The 15,593-nt window shown below is 47.8% G+C and overlaps 1 protein-coding gene across 1 annotated transcript; it reads right to left on the reverse strand.

The window, feature by feature from the left end:
- Positions 1 to 251: 251 nt before the first annotated feature.
- Positions 252 to 15,384, reverse strand: LOC125439396 (signal transducer and activator of transcription 1-alpha/beta-like). Its single transcript, XM_048508502.1, has 7 exons — positions 15,194 to 15,384; positions 8,576 to 8,668; positions 6,923 to 6,982; positions 4,274 to 4,303; positions 4,089 to 4,179; positions 1,456 to 1,494; positions 252 to 257 (listed from the first exon to the last, which is right to left on the reverse strand). The coding sequence occupies exons 1-7, from the start codon at positions 15,382 to 15,384 to the stop codon at positions 252 to 254; spliced, it is 510 nt and encodes a 169-aa protein (XP_048364459.1).
- Positions 15,385 to 15,593: the final 209 nt, after the last annotated feature.

Genomic DNA, 15,593 nt, shown 5'->3' on the forward strand with positions numbered 1-15,593 from the left:
GAAGAAGAAGAAGAAGAAGAAGAAGAAGAAGAAGAAGAAGAAGAAGAAGACGAGGAGGAGGAGGAGGAGGAGGAGGAGGAGTTTGGATTTATATCCCCCCTTTCTCTCCTGCAGGAGACTCAAAGGGGCTTACAATGGGGGGGGAAGGTGCGGTATAAATGAAAGGAAATAAACAAGATACCAATCCAAGCTGATATCTAAGAAGGCATGAACAGAGTTTTCCTGCACTCCACTTCTGACCCCAACAACGATCATTTCTGGGGTTGCAAAAAGAATGGCAATTTCACCCTTTACCCAGCTAAGATGTTCCTCTATGGGGGTCCTACAGACCAATGAAAGAACTTGTTGGGGTTCAGGTGGGAATGAACGTACAGAAAGGAAATTTAGCACTGTGTGCGCACTTTAGGGGCTTACAAGCTGTTATTGGTAATGGTTAAAAGCATGGATATCCGCATGCCCATGGGCAGAGGTGATATCGTCCACTAACCTTACTATAGTCTGCCTCAGAAAAAGATGTTAGTAGGATCCTACATTTCTCCACCACAAAACTCAACATGCAGGGCCTTCTTTGTTGTAGAATGCCCCACCTGGGTCCTAGTGGCGTAGGAGCAGCAGTGGCATAGGAGGTTAAGAGCTCATGTATCTAATCTGGAGGAACCGGGTTTGATTCCCCGCTCTGCCGCCTGAGCTGTGGAGGCTTATCTGGGGAATTCAGATTAGCCAGTACACTCCCACACACGCCGGCTGGGTGACCTTGGGCTAGTCACAGCTTCTCGGAGCTCTCTCAGCCCCACCTACCTCACAGGGTGTTTGTTGTGAGGGGGGAAGGGCAAGGAGATTGTAAGCCCCTTTGAGAGAAAGGGGGGATATAAATCCAAACTCCTCCTCCTCCTCCTCCTCTTCCTCTTCTTCCTCTTCTTCTTCTTCTAGTACCTACCTAGTCCTGCTGTCCCTCCACCTCTCCCGAGTTAAAATATTTTGGCATTCGGTTTAATTATACAATGGGCTACGTTCAACAATGCACAAAATAATGATGTTGACAAAGGCAGTGTGTAAAAATGAATGATAATTCTCATATTCATTTGAGACAATATTCTTTCTTTCTTTTTTTTTTTTTTTTGAGTTTTCACAAACTTTATTGTTTAAAAAAATTAAGTATACTAAGCTAAACCAATGCGGAAGTTAAAGTTGTAAAGAGAGAAGGAACTAACCAAGCATTTTGTTTATAGACCTGGAAAAGTTGCTTGGTAGAAACAACGTTAATTTTCTTTGTACAAACATAATTGGAATGCATTTGAGACAATATTCTAATGTGACGTCTACAATTTTCTCAACTGCTGCACTTCAACTGACTGTACTAACATCTTTTTCTGAGACAGAGTACAATACAGTATACTGCCTAATGAAAAGTCAGCTACACTAAAGGGAAGGGACAGCACTGGGGAATTTTCTTACCTCATTAGTTCTGCAGACATTTTTCTGCTCCTTTAATTGCTGCCAACAAACAAACAAATAAAAAACGGTCAATGTCGGTTTTTCAGAGCATGACAGTCCGTTTCGTTCCCCCACGTCCCCTTGTCTAGCTGGAGATAGGAACACCCTGAGGAGATATTCTGGTAATCACAACATCCACCATTTTATAGGGAAATGAAAAGTTTTGAGGTGAATCTTCAATTGCATTTGCAGCGAGACGGAAAGCAGAGCAACACCCGGATCTGACAGAACAGACGAACAAGCTAACAGAATAGAAGAAGCAAGCCTTTATTGGCATAGACAGCAGTCCAACAATAATAAAAAAACGGATTAGAAAGCATATACGATACAGGGAATACATGTTCGGTCGAAGGGAAATCTACTGGCGTTTAGTCATTTCCAGGAGAAAGTCGGCCACTATCGTACGGGGTTGTCCAACAAGTAGTGTCATCTAATTAAATCGGGGAGAGGGGGTAAATGTAAAGGAGTAAGATTCACAAACTTGGATCTGATTTCCTTGAATCTGAGACAGTGAAGTCATGGGTGGGCCAGAGATTCAACTGAGCCATCGTTACACGGGCACAATCTTTTAGCCTTTTCTTGCTTATTAAATCTGCCATGTAACAAGGCAGAAGGCATAACATTAAACATGGCGAGCATTATGGCTCTCCTTTGAACAGGGTTTATTCAGCAATACAGGTAGTGTGCCAAGTGGCCCCGTTCAAATGGCAGAGAAAAATACAGGGGGGAGCACGTTTTCTTGGCTGCGGTGATTAGGGGAGAGAACTCTCTATCCAATAGTTGACCTTTTAATTTCCTATAAGCTTCTGAATAGGACAAAGGGCAAAGTGAATCCACTGACAGTCCAATAGAGGCAATTTTTTCTTCAGCTAACAGAATAGGCAACAATGGCGAAGCTAAATTTTTTGATACGCAACAGATCACCTATAGAATTTAGAAAGAAATAAGGTGTCTTTTTGGACTATAAGTATCAAAGGCTGAGACAATCCCTATCAACAACGGCCTAGATTTTTGGGTTTCCCTTTTCCACCTTTCTTCCACCAGCTTCCCTTTCTTGGTTTTAATCAGGCTGGTTTCTGTTTCCCTTCTCCCTGTTGATCATTTGATATCTCGATGCTGGGGGTTGACTGATTAGCATATGTCCTATTTTAAGACTGTTATCTTGCTGTATTTTTAAGGCAGCATTCTTCTCTTTATATGTTATGGTTTAATATCTGTTACCGGTGATGTGTTTTATCCTGTACCCAGCTTGCTGGAAGGTTAAAATGTAGATGACGAAAGAAGGCATCGGTAAACTACCTGGAAAACACAGTCTACCAAGAAGACATCGTCAGTGGTGGGATCCAAAAATTTTAGTAACAGGTTCCCATGGTGGTGGGATTCAAACTGTGGCGTAGCGCCAATGGGGCTGGGCGGGGCACGACGGGGGCGTGGCCAGGCATTCTGGGGCGGGGCATTCCTGGGTGGGGCTGCGGCAAAACAAGTTAAAACCAAACAGGAAATACCTAGATCTAAAAACACAGAAACATCAAATAAACGGAGGGCAGGAAGGAGGGAAAACCACATGACACAAAGATGTCTTCATCCGCAGATGGAAGATGGCAACAGAACGTTGAGAAAAGAATATTCCTTGGGAGGGAGTCTCAGGAGATACCACAGTGGTCACGGAGGTTCAGATGGGAATAGACAGTCCCAGTATCTCCAACAGCAGTTCTGTTCTATAAACTCCTAATCCGTTAGATCTTCTGGACTGAATTTGGCTCCAGAATCCTACTTTCAGACCTGCAGTGCTGAGAACCAAGCTGATCTCTCTTCCACTCCATCCGTAACTGGAGAAGATCCAGTGGTGGGATCCAAAATTTTTAGTAACAGGTTCCCATGGTGGTGGGATTCAAACTGTGGCATAGCGCCAATGGGGCTGGGCGGGGCACAATGGGGGCTGGGCATTCCGGGGGCGGGGCATTCCTGGGCAGGGCTGTGGCAAGGACGCAGCCGCTGCGCCGGTCCTTGGGCGGGAAACGAATGCACGCAGGCGCAGGCTGCCACGCACGCCTGTGCACCTCCTGATAGACTGCTTCAAGTTCTGCTCGCTACTGCTGAGAGGAGGGGCGTAACTAAGGCAAAAATCACGTGGCAAAATCACCCATTAGGAACCCCCTCTTGGCACACACAAATAATTAGTAACCTACTCTCAGGAACCTGTGAGAACCTGCTGGATCCCACCTCTGAAGGGAGGGCTGATTAATTGTGAGTGGGGGTTACTAATACTAATAACAAGGGGATGTGGGGAATATTAATAATATACAATTTATGGTACCAAGAAGAGGCGTAGCAAGTGGGGAAAGCACCCGGTACACTGGTGCGTCCTCCGCTCCGCCCCACCCCCGCCATGCCCCCACAGGGCCATGCGTCCGGTGCATTGTGCACCCCCCCCCCTTGGATCTACGCCTCTTGTACCAAGTCTGGTTATATTCAGCTGACCAGTTAAAATTCTGTTTGTCTTACAATCTTTTACCATCCCATACTGCATCTGACCTGTACTGAATAATATGACAAAAAATATGGAAAACAGTTTCTGTAAAAAGCTCCCTCACCAGATGTCTGAATTCTGCTGACAGACTGCCGTTTGACTCCTCCATGTTCATCACTTTAGTATTCGTCCCCAAGATGTTAAATTTTCTAAACCTAAATGGACAGAGAGACAGATGTCTGTGAGGCTACTTGAGAGCCTTCTGTTTAGAACAAGGAACCCTCAGGAATGAACAGGAAGAAAACATACCCTTTTACAGTGTTCTTCTCATTCACGTCTCTGCAAAGGAAGAAAAGAAACAAGGTTAGATCTTTGAAGTATCCTTAATTTTTTTGTTAGCTGTGATAGAGGAAAGGGCCCTCAAGTTGCAGCAGACTTATGGAGACACTGTAGGGTTTTCAAGGCAAGAGACATTTGGTTTGCCATTGCCTGCATCCTATGGGCTGACAAGAGTTCTGAGAGAACTGTGACTGGCCCAAAGTCACCCGACAGGATTTTTGTGGAGGAGTGCAGAATCAAACCCAGTTCTCCAAACTAGAGCCCACCACTTGTAATCACTACACTACACCATTCTGGTTTAGCTAGGCACAGGAATTTCTCTCATATTATTTAAGTATCAGTGGAAAGAAAAACATGCCACAGAGAAAGAATGGAGTATTCAATCGTAAAGGCCTTATTAAACGTTTCTTGCCATAAGGACTATATAATTGAGAACTTTTCCATGTTAAAAAAAGGAAAGTCTGAAATTGATGTTATCTGAGGGACAAACTAAACACAAAATATTTTTTTCCAAGCTGGGATTTGGCTTTGCCAACTTGATTGTCATTCTCCTCAGACATGCTACTGAAAGCGAACGTACCAAGCGCTATAGAAACCCAATTTGGATCAGGACCGTGGGGGCCAAGGATTCAAATCTTCTAACAGTCATTAGCCTTGTTTGCTGAGCTTGGTCTAATCACATTATCCTGACCTATCTCACAGGGGCTGTTAATGAAGGTGAAATGGAGGGAGAACTGTGTATGCTATTCTGAGAGAAATGTGACTATAGAGTAAAATTCAAGTTTCATAATATTCGTCATTTCTGGATTTTAAAATCACCACAGGAGAAACACAAGAAAACATGGCGGCATTGGCAAAGGGGAAACAAAGTTCCTACAAAATGTCCCCCACCAAGAAAAGCCTGCAACATCTATCATTGGGTGGATGATAGAACTGTAACCCTGCCCTGTATACCCTGCCTTATGAAAAATTGGATTTCATACAGTTTCTTATGCTATGTGCTGGAAAATGCCAGCTTCCTTGTTTGTATGGGTGGATAGCAGAGTGTCCAAGCTGAAAGCAGGCTCCAGGCAAAAGATCTGTTTATCAAGATTAAATCAATGAATGAGTTACTCCAGCATAACCTGGAGGTCTCATTTTGTTTGTGGGCATGATCTTGATTACCACACCTTGCAAAGATACTGTTAAGACAAAGAATATGGAAAGCCACTTTAGCATCAGATGCTGCATTTTCACTATCTCTTCTAGCAACAGATGGTTGCTTCCTTGCATTTCCCCAACCTCTAGATATGATCTCCCTAACAACAAGATCCCATCCTGAATCAATCAAGCCTCATTCAAATCTGAATACTGAAGGCAGAGACTGTAAGAAGTATCTCTGCATAAACCATTCATGGTATCACTGATATAATCTAAGAGCAATTGACTCCCATTGTCCCGGGGTTTAGAACAATAGAAGAGCTTTTAGATAGAGCTCAAGCCAGCAAGTCCAGCATGGGTAGTTCCAGAGAATTTAGGAGAAAAAAACTTAAAACTCACTTGTTCCCGACCCTACCTGGGCAAAAGGGTATAAAAATACTGTGCACCCCAACTCCAGTGCTCATTGCTAACTTGAACCTCCCTTGGTCTTGTTGGTGTGAGACACGAATTCGTCCTTCGCCTGGATTCAGATGCTGGTCATTTGAATCCTTGCCTTCTACAAGATCTTCTTCAGCTGAATTTAGTTAACGTATAGTCCCTACTTCCCCAACTCCCTGCGCTATCCTCCTACCTATCTTCTCCTGCCTGTTTATATCCTAGGAACTGTGTGTATGTGCCTTGACTTCTTATTGTATGATTGTTTGCAACCAAAATTTATATAAAAATATTTAAACTGCAATTTGGTCTTTTGTGAATTCTCTGCAGATACGTTTCAAGCCATTTTCTGGTATACATAGTCTTTAAAAGATCTCTACCCAGTCTGCCTCCCGCATTGCTAAGCCAAGTTATTTTCCCCATTGCTACTTAAAATAGTTGTGTGCTGTTACACTCTTAGCAGCTGGTGGAGATTCCTTAAAAATAAGTTCACAACCTGTGAAAGCTGGGTAACAGAACGGTCACATTTCAACCAACTTATGATGATCCCTCATGGGGTTTTCAAGGCAAGAGATGCTCAAATGTGATTTGCCATTACCAAACTCGGTGTAGAAACCTTGGACTTCCATGGTGGTCTCCCATCCACACACTAACCAGGGTTGACCGTACTGAGGTTCTGAAACCTAACGATATTGGGCTGGCCTAGGCAGTCCAGATCAGGGCAAAAGCATACAGAGGTGGTTTGCCTTTGCCTGTCTCTGTGTTGCAACGCTGGACTTCCTTGGTGGTCTCACATCCACACACTAACCAGGGCCGACCCTCGTTGGCTTCCAAGATCTAATAAGATCGGGCTGGCCTGAGCCATCCTAATACAGGCACGCTATCCTTTACCTTCCTCTACAGCATTGAGAAGAAATCAAAGCAGCTAGACAAAGATATAATGGAATGACAGCACAGATGGAATGAAAAAGAACATTGGCAGATTTGGGGTGGAAGCGGAAAATCTCAGTGCCTGGATGTCCACATGAACAAGATCTTACTTACTTATCAAAGACAACCTGCACTTTCAATTTATAATTCAGCTCCTGCAGTTTCACCAGCAATCTGAAAAGACAAAGAACGAAGATATTACTCCGAGCAGGATTTATTTTCTCTCCTCTTATACAGAACGTTGCTTGCCGGCATAGTTTTAGCTCTTGCTAAGTTTGCATTCTTGACGGTTATGAAATCTTGGTAATGGTAGAGCTCTCTTCTTAAGCCTTGGGATGTTCCTTCAGTATATCTAGAATTAACTTTTAGCTGAGGAAGGTTTATGAAATGGGATTACATCAGGATTGCTGTATCTACTACTGCAAATAGAAGAAGAAAAAGAAGAAGAAGAAGAAGAAGAAGAAGAAGAAGAAGAAGAAGAGGAAGAAGAGGAAGAAGAAGAAGAGGAGGAGGAGGAGGAGGAGGAGGAGTTTGGATTTATATCCTCCCTTTCTCTCCTGCAGGAGACTCAAAGGGGCTTACAATCGCCTTGCCCTTCCCCCCCTCACAACAGACACCCTGTGAGGTAGGTGGGGCTGAGAGAGCTCTGAGAAGCTGTGACTAGCCCAAAGCCACCTAGCTGGCGTGTGTGGGAGTGTACAGGCTAATCTGAATTCACCAGATAAGCCTCCACAGCTCAGGTGGCAGAGTTGGGAATCAAACCTAGTTCCTCCAGATTAGATACACGAGCTCTTAACCTCCTACGCCACTGCTGCTCCTTTTGTCTTACTACTGTAAACACCTGTTGTTAACATTTTGCCTATTTACTATCTGATCACATTTTGTAATCGTTGTGGCCATCTTTCACCCACCGTTCTTCAATTGCAGGTATATCTAGTTTCCCATTTCTGTGTGAATAGTGTGCTTGCTGCTGTCATATATAAAAACCAAGTTCCATGTTTGCTTTCCAAAGATCTGTCTATAATAAGGTGACCAGATTTTCACCTTTTTAAAACAGGACACCATTGGCGGGGTGAGCGCGCATGCAGCTGCAGGAGCGCACTGCCTTCTGGAGTGCTCCCGTTTCCCGCCAAAATGAGAGCGCCCCAGAGGGCAGTGCAGCAGGCTGCCACAAGGCCAAACCCTTGTTTCCCGCCCTGTCACAGGGGAGCGCCCCAGAAGGCAGTGCAGCAGCGCTACCGCGCTGCCTTCTGGGGAGCTCCCCTGTGACAGGGCGGGAAACAAGGGTTTGGCTCTGTGGCATCCTCCTGTGCTGCCACGCTGCCCTCTGGGGCGCTCCCGTTTTGGCGGGAAACAGGGGAGCGCCCCAGAAGGCAGTGTGGCAGCCTTCCAAAAATCAGGACATTTAAAAAACCCCACAGGACGCGGGACAAATTAGTCAAAAGCGGGACTGTCCTGCCAAAAGCGGGACGTCTGGTCACACTAGTCTATAAGTTCCAACAGGTAAACCTAAGATTTCATTTGTCCTCTGAACATGCCAACCACAGATGAAGGTGAAATGTCAGGAGAAAATACTACTAGAACATGGCCATACAGCCTGGAAACCACACAGCACCCCAGTGATTCTGGCCGTGAAAGCCTTCGACAATACATTCACCTTCATTTCACCACCACTCTCACTAGTGGCCTGCAGAAGGCATAATACAATTAAGCAGGGGTATAGGTGTATAGCAGAAATATGTATTTGGGCCAATTTAAAAATATTACCTCAGCTTCACTGTGAATAGCACCCCAGTCCTCAAAACCAGTGGTCTCTGAAGATGTGTGGGCATGCAAGGTTGTCTTTCAACCACGAAGGAACTGGACGTAGAATAAAGAATGAAAATGTGGATTTGCCTCAGCAGTCATGCAAAATCGACACAAAAGGTTGCTATTGTTCACGTCCCATTAACAAATTCTTTATTTTCAACAACAACACAGACTTGGGTTTTTCAAGCAGGGATACTAATGAAGTTTGTATTCCTGTGGAGCAGCTCAAAACTAAAGTTGTGAAGGTCTGGGGTGATTGGGGGAGGAGGGGGACAGGTTTCTTTTATGGGGGACATGAAAAAATGGCAGGCCAGGTTCTGAGGGGAAGTTGCATGAAGGCACCGGGGCCTAGGAAATGGGCTGGATTTTTGGCAGGAAACGGTTTCAAGTGTCAGGACCATGCTTTGATGTGCTTTGATGTCTTGCTGTGTGTGAATTGCAAATGTTTCCCTGTTTTCCTCTTCCCTTCCCAGCAATCTCCTGGCATCAGCCAACCGTCAAAAGAGGTGTGAAAGGTTCCCAGGTCCTTTGAAGCTCTGCAGTGTAATTGTAGTAGAAACTGTAGTAGACATTTGGTGTGGGCGAAACGGGGGGGAGGGCTAAAGGATATAGGTCCTGGATCTGAGCTCTCTAGCTCAGATCCTGCTTTACATTGTTACTCTTCGTATGACCTGGAATAAACTGCTTTTGGACTTTTCTACGGTCTCTGTTATTTCCACGTTCGAGAGTCTGACATTAAGCAGGATCTCCCAGTTTGACCCGCAATCGGATGGAACGACAGGCGGGCCCCGCACTGGCGAACCTGATGAGGGAACGGGGCAAGTTCCAAACAAGGACGAGACACCCGGACTTAGGAGACAAGGAGAAGGATGCCCTCATCCCCGACCAACACGATCCTCACCAACAGTGAGGTGAACATATGATCGCCCTACTCTTGGGCCCCCTCTTGGCAGCCATGCTGGGGGGCCAAGGCGGATGGGCGGCATGAGTTCACTTGGCTCACGCAACCCATGGACCAGGACATTTACTCGGAGTGGAACCCGGCGGCGCAAAGCAAGTGGTTGTGGGTCCAGGTCCAGGCAGGGGCAGGGGCCCCTGAGCAAGGCGCGGTTGCCTGGCGGCGGGAGCGAGATGAAATGCGGCAGGAGATACACCTCCTACAGCGCAACATAGGATCGCCAGGATCCGCCGCAGCTGCCGCCGCCACCTCCGGAGGGGGGCAGCCTGTGCCCACACCCCCCAATGACATGCCGCCCGAGCAGCCGGGGCCGCCCGGGCCACAGCCGCCACAGCCACCACAGCGGTGGCGTTTGAAGACCCGTTTCAATGGGACAATGGAGACACTACCCTACTTCCTCGTGCAGGTAGAGGTGCATATGGAGAAGTACGGCAATGACTATGAGGACGAGGTCGAGCAAGTATATGAGGTGGGGGACCACAATATCTCCTGGTCCTCCAACTCTATCCGATTTGTTGACCCCCCTTACGGCAACCATCTATCCAGCCTCCTGCTGCTGCGGGCGGGGGGCCCCATGAGGTGGCTGGGAGCGCACTGGACATCTTGGCCCTCCCTCGACCCTACCGGGAACTTCGGAGGGTGTTCGAGGAAATGGAGTGCGGCAAGCTGCCGCCCCATCGTAAGACTGACTGTAAGATCAAATTACTGCCCGGTTCTAAACTCCCGAAAAGCCGTCTTTACCCCATGAGTCTGTCGGAAGCCCAGGCGCTTCAGGAGTTCTTGGACAAAAACTTGAAACGGAGCTTCATAAAAAGGGTGACCAGTGATTTTGCCGCACCTATACTGTTTGTGCAGAAGAAGGACGGTTCCCTGCGACTGTGCACTGACTATCGGGGACCAAACGCTGTCTCCGCATGTAACAAATATCCTCTACCCCTAATCAAAGACTTACTGAGTTGTTTGGGAAAAGGCAAAATTTTCACTAAGCTGGGCTTGCGGGAAGCCTACTACCGAGTGCGGTTCGCCAAGGAGTACGAACACCTAATGGCTTTCAACACACGGCTGGGCCAGTTAGCCTACCGCGTCCTCCCATTCGGATTATCCGGGGCTCCCGGGACTGTCATGTGTTTGATAAACGAAGTGCTTCAGGATTTTCTGTTCAAGGAGGTGGTGGTGTATTTGGGCGATGTACTAATTTACTCCCAGACAGAGGAGGAGCACGTTAAGACTGTGCGAGCTGTCCTGCAGCGGCTCCTCGACAGTGACTTGTTTGTAAAGCTGCCCAAATGTGACTTCCATCGGGAGAGATTTGATTTTCTGGGTTACCGGATCTCCAGCCAGGAGCTGGAGCCAGGGGCTGGAGATGGACTCGGGCAAGGTGCAGGATGTGTTGCAGTGGCAGGAGCCCCATACCAGGCATCAGCTGCAGTCGTTCCTGGGCTTTGCCAATTTCTATCGAGACTTTGCCCGGCTGGCCCTCCCCCTCACTGATTTGCTGCAAACGAAGGAGAGGGACCCGGCAGCAACTTAGCCTTCAGCTCCACTTACATGGTCCCCGGAGTGTGGGGAAGCATTCCAGGCACTTAATCGAGCCTTCACGTTGGAACCCATCCTTCGCCATGGCGACCCCTCCAAGCCCTTTGTTGTGCATGTTGATGCTTCGGACAAGGCTATGGGTGCTGCCCTGCTACAGAAGGGGGAGGATGGGAGGTTGTATCCCTGTGCCCATCTCTCCCGCAAGTTTTCGGGGGCAGAGCGTCACTGGACGGTTGGGGACAAGGAGACGGGGGCGATCAAGTGCGCTTTGACTGCCTGGCGACACTGGCTGGAGGGCGCAGCTCTCCCGTTTGAGGTGTGGACTGACCATAGGAACTTGGCGGTTCTTCAAGCTCCGGGGAAGTTCTCCGCCAAGCAACTTCGTTGGGCTAACTTTTTCTCCCGTTTCAACTTCACGCTGCACTTCCTCCCCGGGAAGTCGAACTGTTTGGCTGACGCTCTGTCGCAGTTGCCCGATCCTTCCCCGCGGGACCCTGCTCCGATCGGGATGTTCTCCCCCTCTTAACTGGGCTTGGTGGTCATCACCCACAGTCAGGCGGCGCTGCGCTCCAGTCCCCCCGCCGTGCCCAACTTGCTGGAGGAGGCCCTCAGGGGGGCGGGGGCCCTTGAGGTGCTGCAGGATGAGGGTGGTGACCAACTGGAGAAACGAGGGGAGTTCTGGTGGAAGGGGGATCGACTCTATGTGCCTCCGGAGGCGCGCCCCCTAGCTTTGCAGGGTTCTCACGATGTAAAATCAGCAGGTCACTTTGGGTTTGTGAAAACGTTGCATTTGGCCTGTAGACAGTTTTGGTGGAGGACGCTGAGGGGGAATGTGGAGGCTTATGTTAAAGGTTGCCCCACGTGTGCTATGGCCAAGAGGGTGCAAGGGACAGCACCCGGCCTCCCCCAGCTCCTGTCTGCACCCTCCACGCCCTGGAAGGTGATTTCTATGGATTTCATTACCGACATCCTGTCCAGCAAGGGAAAGTCGGTGATCTGGATGGTCATGGACTTGGGTGCTGTGTGGTTTCCGGGCTGTATGGCCGTGTTCTAGCAGCATTCTCTCCTGACGTTTCGCCTGCATCTGTGGCTGGCATCTTCAGAGGATCAGACTTGTTTTCAGTCATGGACTTGTTTTCAAAGCAGGCGCACTTCGTCTTTTGCGCATTGCTGCTGACAGCGAGCAAGTTGGCCCGCATGTTTGTAACCCACGTCTACAGGCTCCTTGCTGCCCCTGATAAAATAGTATCAGACCGCAGCGGACAGTTTATTTCGCAGTTCTGGCGGCACTTTCTGAAGCTGCTGGGCACGAAACAGGCTCTTTCTTTGGCTTTTCATGCAGCAACCGATGATCAGAACAAACGTACGAACGCAACTCTAGAACAATATTTACCGTGCTACCTTAATTTCCATCAGGACAATTGGGCTGACTTGCTGCCCTTCGCTGAATTTGCCTACAACAATGCGGTGCATAGCAGTACGGGAAAGACCCCCTTTGAGGTTGTTTCGGGACAGTCGGCTAAGCCATTTCCATTCCTGGGGGAGGTCCAGCAGGGGCCCGTGGAACTTCAGGAATGGGTGCAGTCCATTCAGCAAGCGTGGAGGCTGATGCAGCAGGCTCTGGAGAAGGCTAAGCAGGGGTACAAGCAGCAAGCCGATAAGAAACGGCAGCTGATCACCCTTGCGGTAGGGGATTGGATATATAAGCATAAGCATAAGCATAAGCATTTTATTGTCATTGTGCACGCACAACGAAATTTACAGCAGCATTCCTCGATGCACACAATTTCAGACTCATACAATTTCAGACTCATGCAATTTCAGACTCATACATCATCATCCTCCACCCATCCCTACATAGCCCCAAATACATCAATATGAAGCAGCGGAGTTTAGCATAGCCACAGCTCTAGAGTAGAAGCTGTCTCTAAGCCTCTTTGTCCTAGTTCTGAGGGCCCTGTATCGTCTGCCAGATGGTAGCAGTTTAAAAAGAGAGTGTGCTGGATGAGACGGGTCCCTTAGAATATTTTGGGCTTTATTTAGACTTCGGGCATTATAGATTTCTTCCAAGGAGGGGAGAGGGCAGCCGATAATCCTTTGTGCAGTATTGATCACCCTTTGGAGCGCCTTCCTATTCGCCACTGTGCAACTGGAGAACCATACACAGATGCAGTAGGTTAGGACACTCTCTATAGCACAGCGGTAAAAGGACACCAGAAGTTTTCCATCTAGTTGTTGCTTCCTTAAAAGTCTCAGAAAGTACAGTCTTTGCTGGGCTTTCTTAACCACCGCGGTAGTCTGTACTCCCCAGGTCAAATCCTCTTTAATCATAACGCCCAGGAATTTAAAACTAGCCACCCGCTCCACTTGATCTCCATTTATAGTCAAGGGCTGAATTTCTGAGCTATTCCTTCTATAGTCCACTATGAGCTCCTTTGTCTTGTTAGTGTTAAGAACCAGGTTATTTTCCCTGCACCATGAGAGCAGTCGGTCCACTTCATTCCGATAGGCAGACTCATCCCCTCCAGAGATGAGCCCCACCACCGCTGTGTCATCAGCAAATTTGATAATGGTGTTACTATGATAGACAGGAGTACAATCATATGTATAAAGGGTGAACAGTAAAGGGCTCAACACACAGCCCTGTGGCGTTCCCATATTTAGAGTAAGAACTGAGGAAACCCGATTTCCCAGTCTAACCCTCTGGGAACGGAGGGTTATTTGTCCACCAAGAATTAACGGGGACTGCAAGGGTGTTGGAAACTGGGGAAAAAGTATATTGGACCTTTTCAGGTGCTCAGGGTGATTAATAATGTGACAGCCGAGTTGCAGTTGCCCAAGAACTTGATGTCTGTACATCCTGTTTTTCATTGCAGTCTCTTCAAGAAGGCGCCTCCCCTGGACGACTGGCACTCTTGGCCGGTGGCACCAGCCCCTGTTTCGGTGAGGGGCGAACCTCACCAGGAGGTGCAAGAAGTCCTAGACTCTCGGGTACATCGTGGTCGGCTTCAGTACCTGATTGTGTGGACCCATTCCCCGGCAGGGAACAATGAATGGGTCGACTCCGAACATGTTCGGGCCCCTCGCTTAGTGAAGGCGTTTCACCGGGCTTATCCCGATTGCCTGAAAGGAGAGGAGGTCTTAAGGGGGGCAGAATGTCAGGACCATGCTTTGATGTGCTTTGATGTCTTGCTGTGTGTGAATTGCAAATGTTTCCCTGTTTCCCTCTTCCCTTTCTGGCAATCTCCTGGCGTCAGCCCACCTTCAAAAGAGGTGTGAAAGGTTCCCAGGTCATTTGAAGCTCTGTAATGTAATTGTAGTAGAAACTGTAGTAGACATTTGGTGTGGGCGAAACCGGGGGGGGGGGGGGGGGTTTAAAGGATATAGGTCCTGGATCTGAGCTCACTAGCTCAGATCCTGCTTTACATTGTTACTCTTCGTATGACCTGGAATAAACTGCTTTTGGACTTTCCTACGGTCTCTCTAATTTCCACGTTCAAGAGTCTGACATCAGGATGAATGAGGGGAAATAAACTTCCAAACACCACAGAGGAAACAATTTATTAAAGTCCTGGAAATGTTTTAAACTACGTGGGAGGAAAAGGCCTGTGTTGTGCTATCTGTCTTTCTGGAAGCAGATCAGTGTAAGGGTTTGTTACTCCAGTCAACAAACAAAATTCAGGAAAGTTTCAAGAGCTCTACTGGAACTGTGTCAGCTGAATTTCAGAAAGCTAAAGCTACCGCTTTGCTCTCTGAACCCCAGTTTAAACCTGTAAGTTGCAACATTGCTCAACCCATAATCCCCCCTCCCTTGCATTCCCAAAACATCAGCATGAAAAGAGATGGTGGGAACAGAGACACTGTTGTGAGACAGTCGATTCCCCCTACGGGAAGTTGCAGATAAGGGGGGAACATTTAAGCACTATTCACTAGTTGCACGCGGACAAAAGAAAACCTTCTTAGCCTGAGGCAGAGATAATGGCCGGGGCAGCTGTGGTCTTGGAGCGAATGTGCGAGATGCCAGGCCAAGAATGGCGCAGGCCTGAAAATCAATGGGCGCAAGCAAGACACGCGTTACCAACCACTGGATGAGTTGTTTGAAGAGGCCCAGCGTCCGATCATGAAGTGTCTTTTTGTGCTGCGTGATGGGGTCCGACTCATACGTGTACTTCTGTTCCAGTTCCTCCAGTTTTTTAATCTGCTGGCGAACTTGCTGAAGGCTCTCGGCTATGGTAGTAAACCTGTCATTACAAAGAGTGTTCCTTAACAGCATTATACTCCTTACTGAGATAGCAACCAGGGAAATGGATATACTATCAGTGCTGCCTTGAGCAACATCAAAATCTCCCAAGTCACTTGAAGTCAACGGGCTTAACAGGGTAGACCTCTGCTTAGGATGACAGCTTTATAATCTTAGTAGCATGGCTTTAAGAAAACCCAGGCCCCTTCTGCACAGGGTGATTAGTGGCATCTTTATGATCT

Source organism: Sphaerodactylus townsendi, linkage group LG09 (assembly GCF_021028975.2).
Source record: "Sphaerodactylus townsendi isolate TG3544 linkage group LG09, MPM_Stown_v2.3, whole genome shotgun sequence".
In the NCBI taxonomy this organism is placed as follows: Eukaryota; Metazoa; Chordata; class Lepidosauria; order Squamata; family Sphaerodactylidae; genus Sphaerodactylus; species Sphaerodactylus townsendi.

Excerpts from the sequence above, each read along its gene's own strand:
- LOC125439396 (XM_048508502.1), bottom strand. The coding sequence starts at position 15,384 with ATGCTGTTAAGGAACACTCTTTGTAATGACAGGTTTACTACCATAGCC. Across the intron at positions 4,304-6,922 it reads GTGCAGGTTGTCTTTGATAA|AGACGTGAATGAGAAGAACA; the intron begins GTAAGTAAGATC and ends CTTCCTTTGCAG. Across the intron at positions 1,495-4,088 it reads CAGCAGAATTCAGACATCTG|CAATTAAAGGAGCAGAAAAA; the intron begins GTGAGGGAGCTT and ends GTTTGTTGGCAG.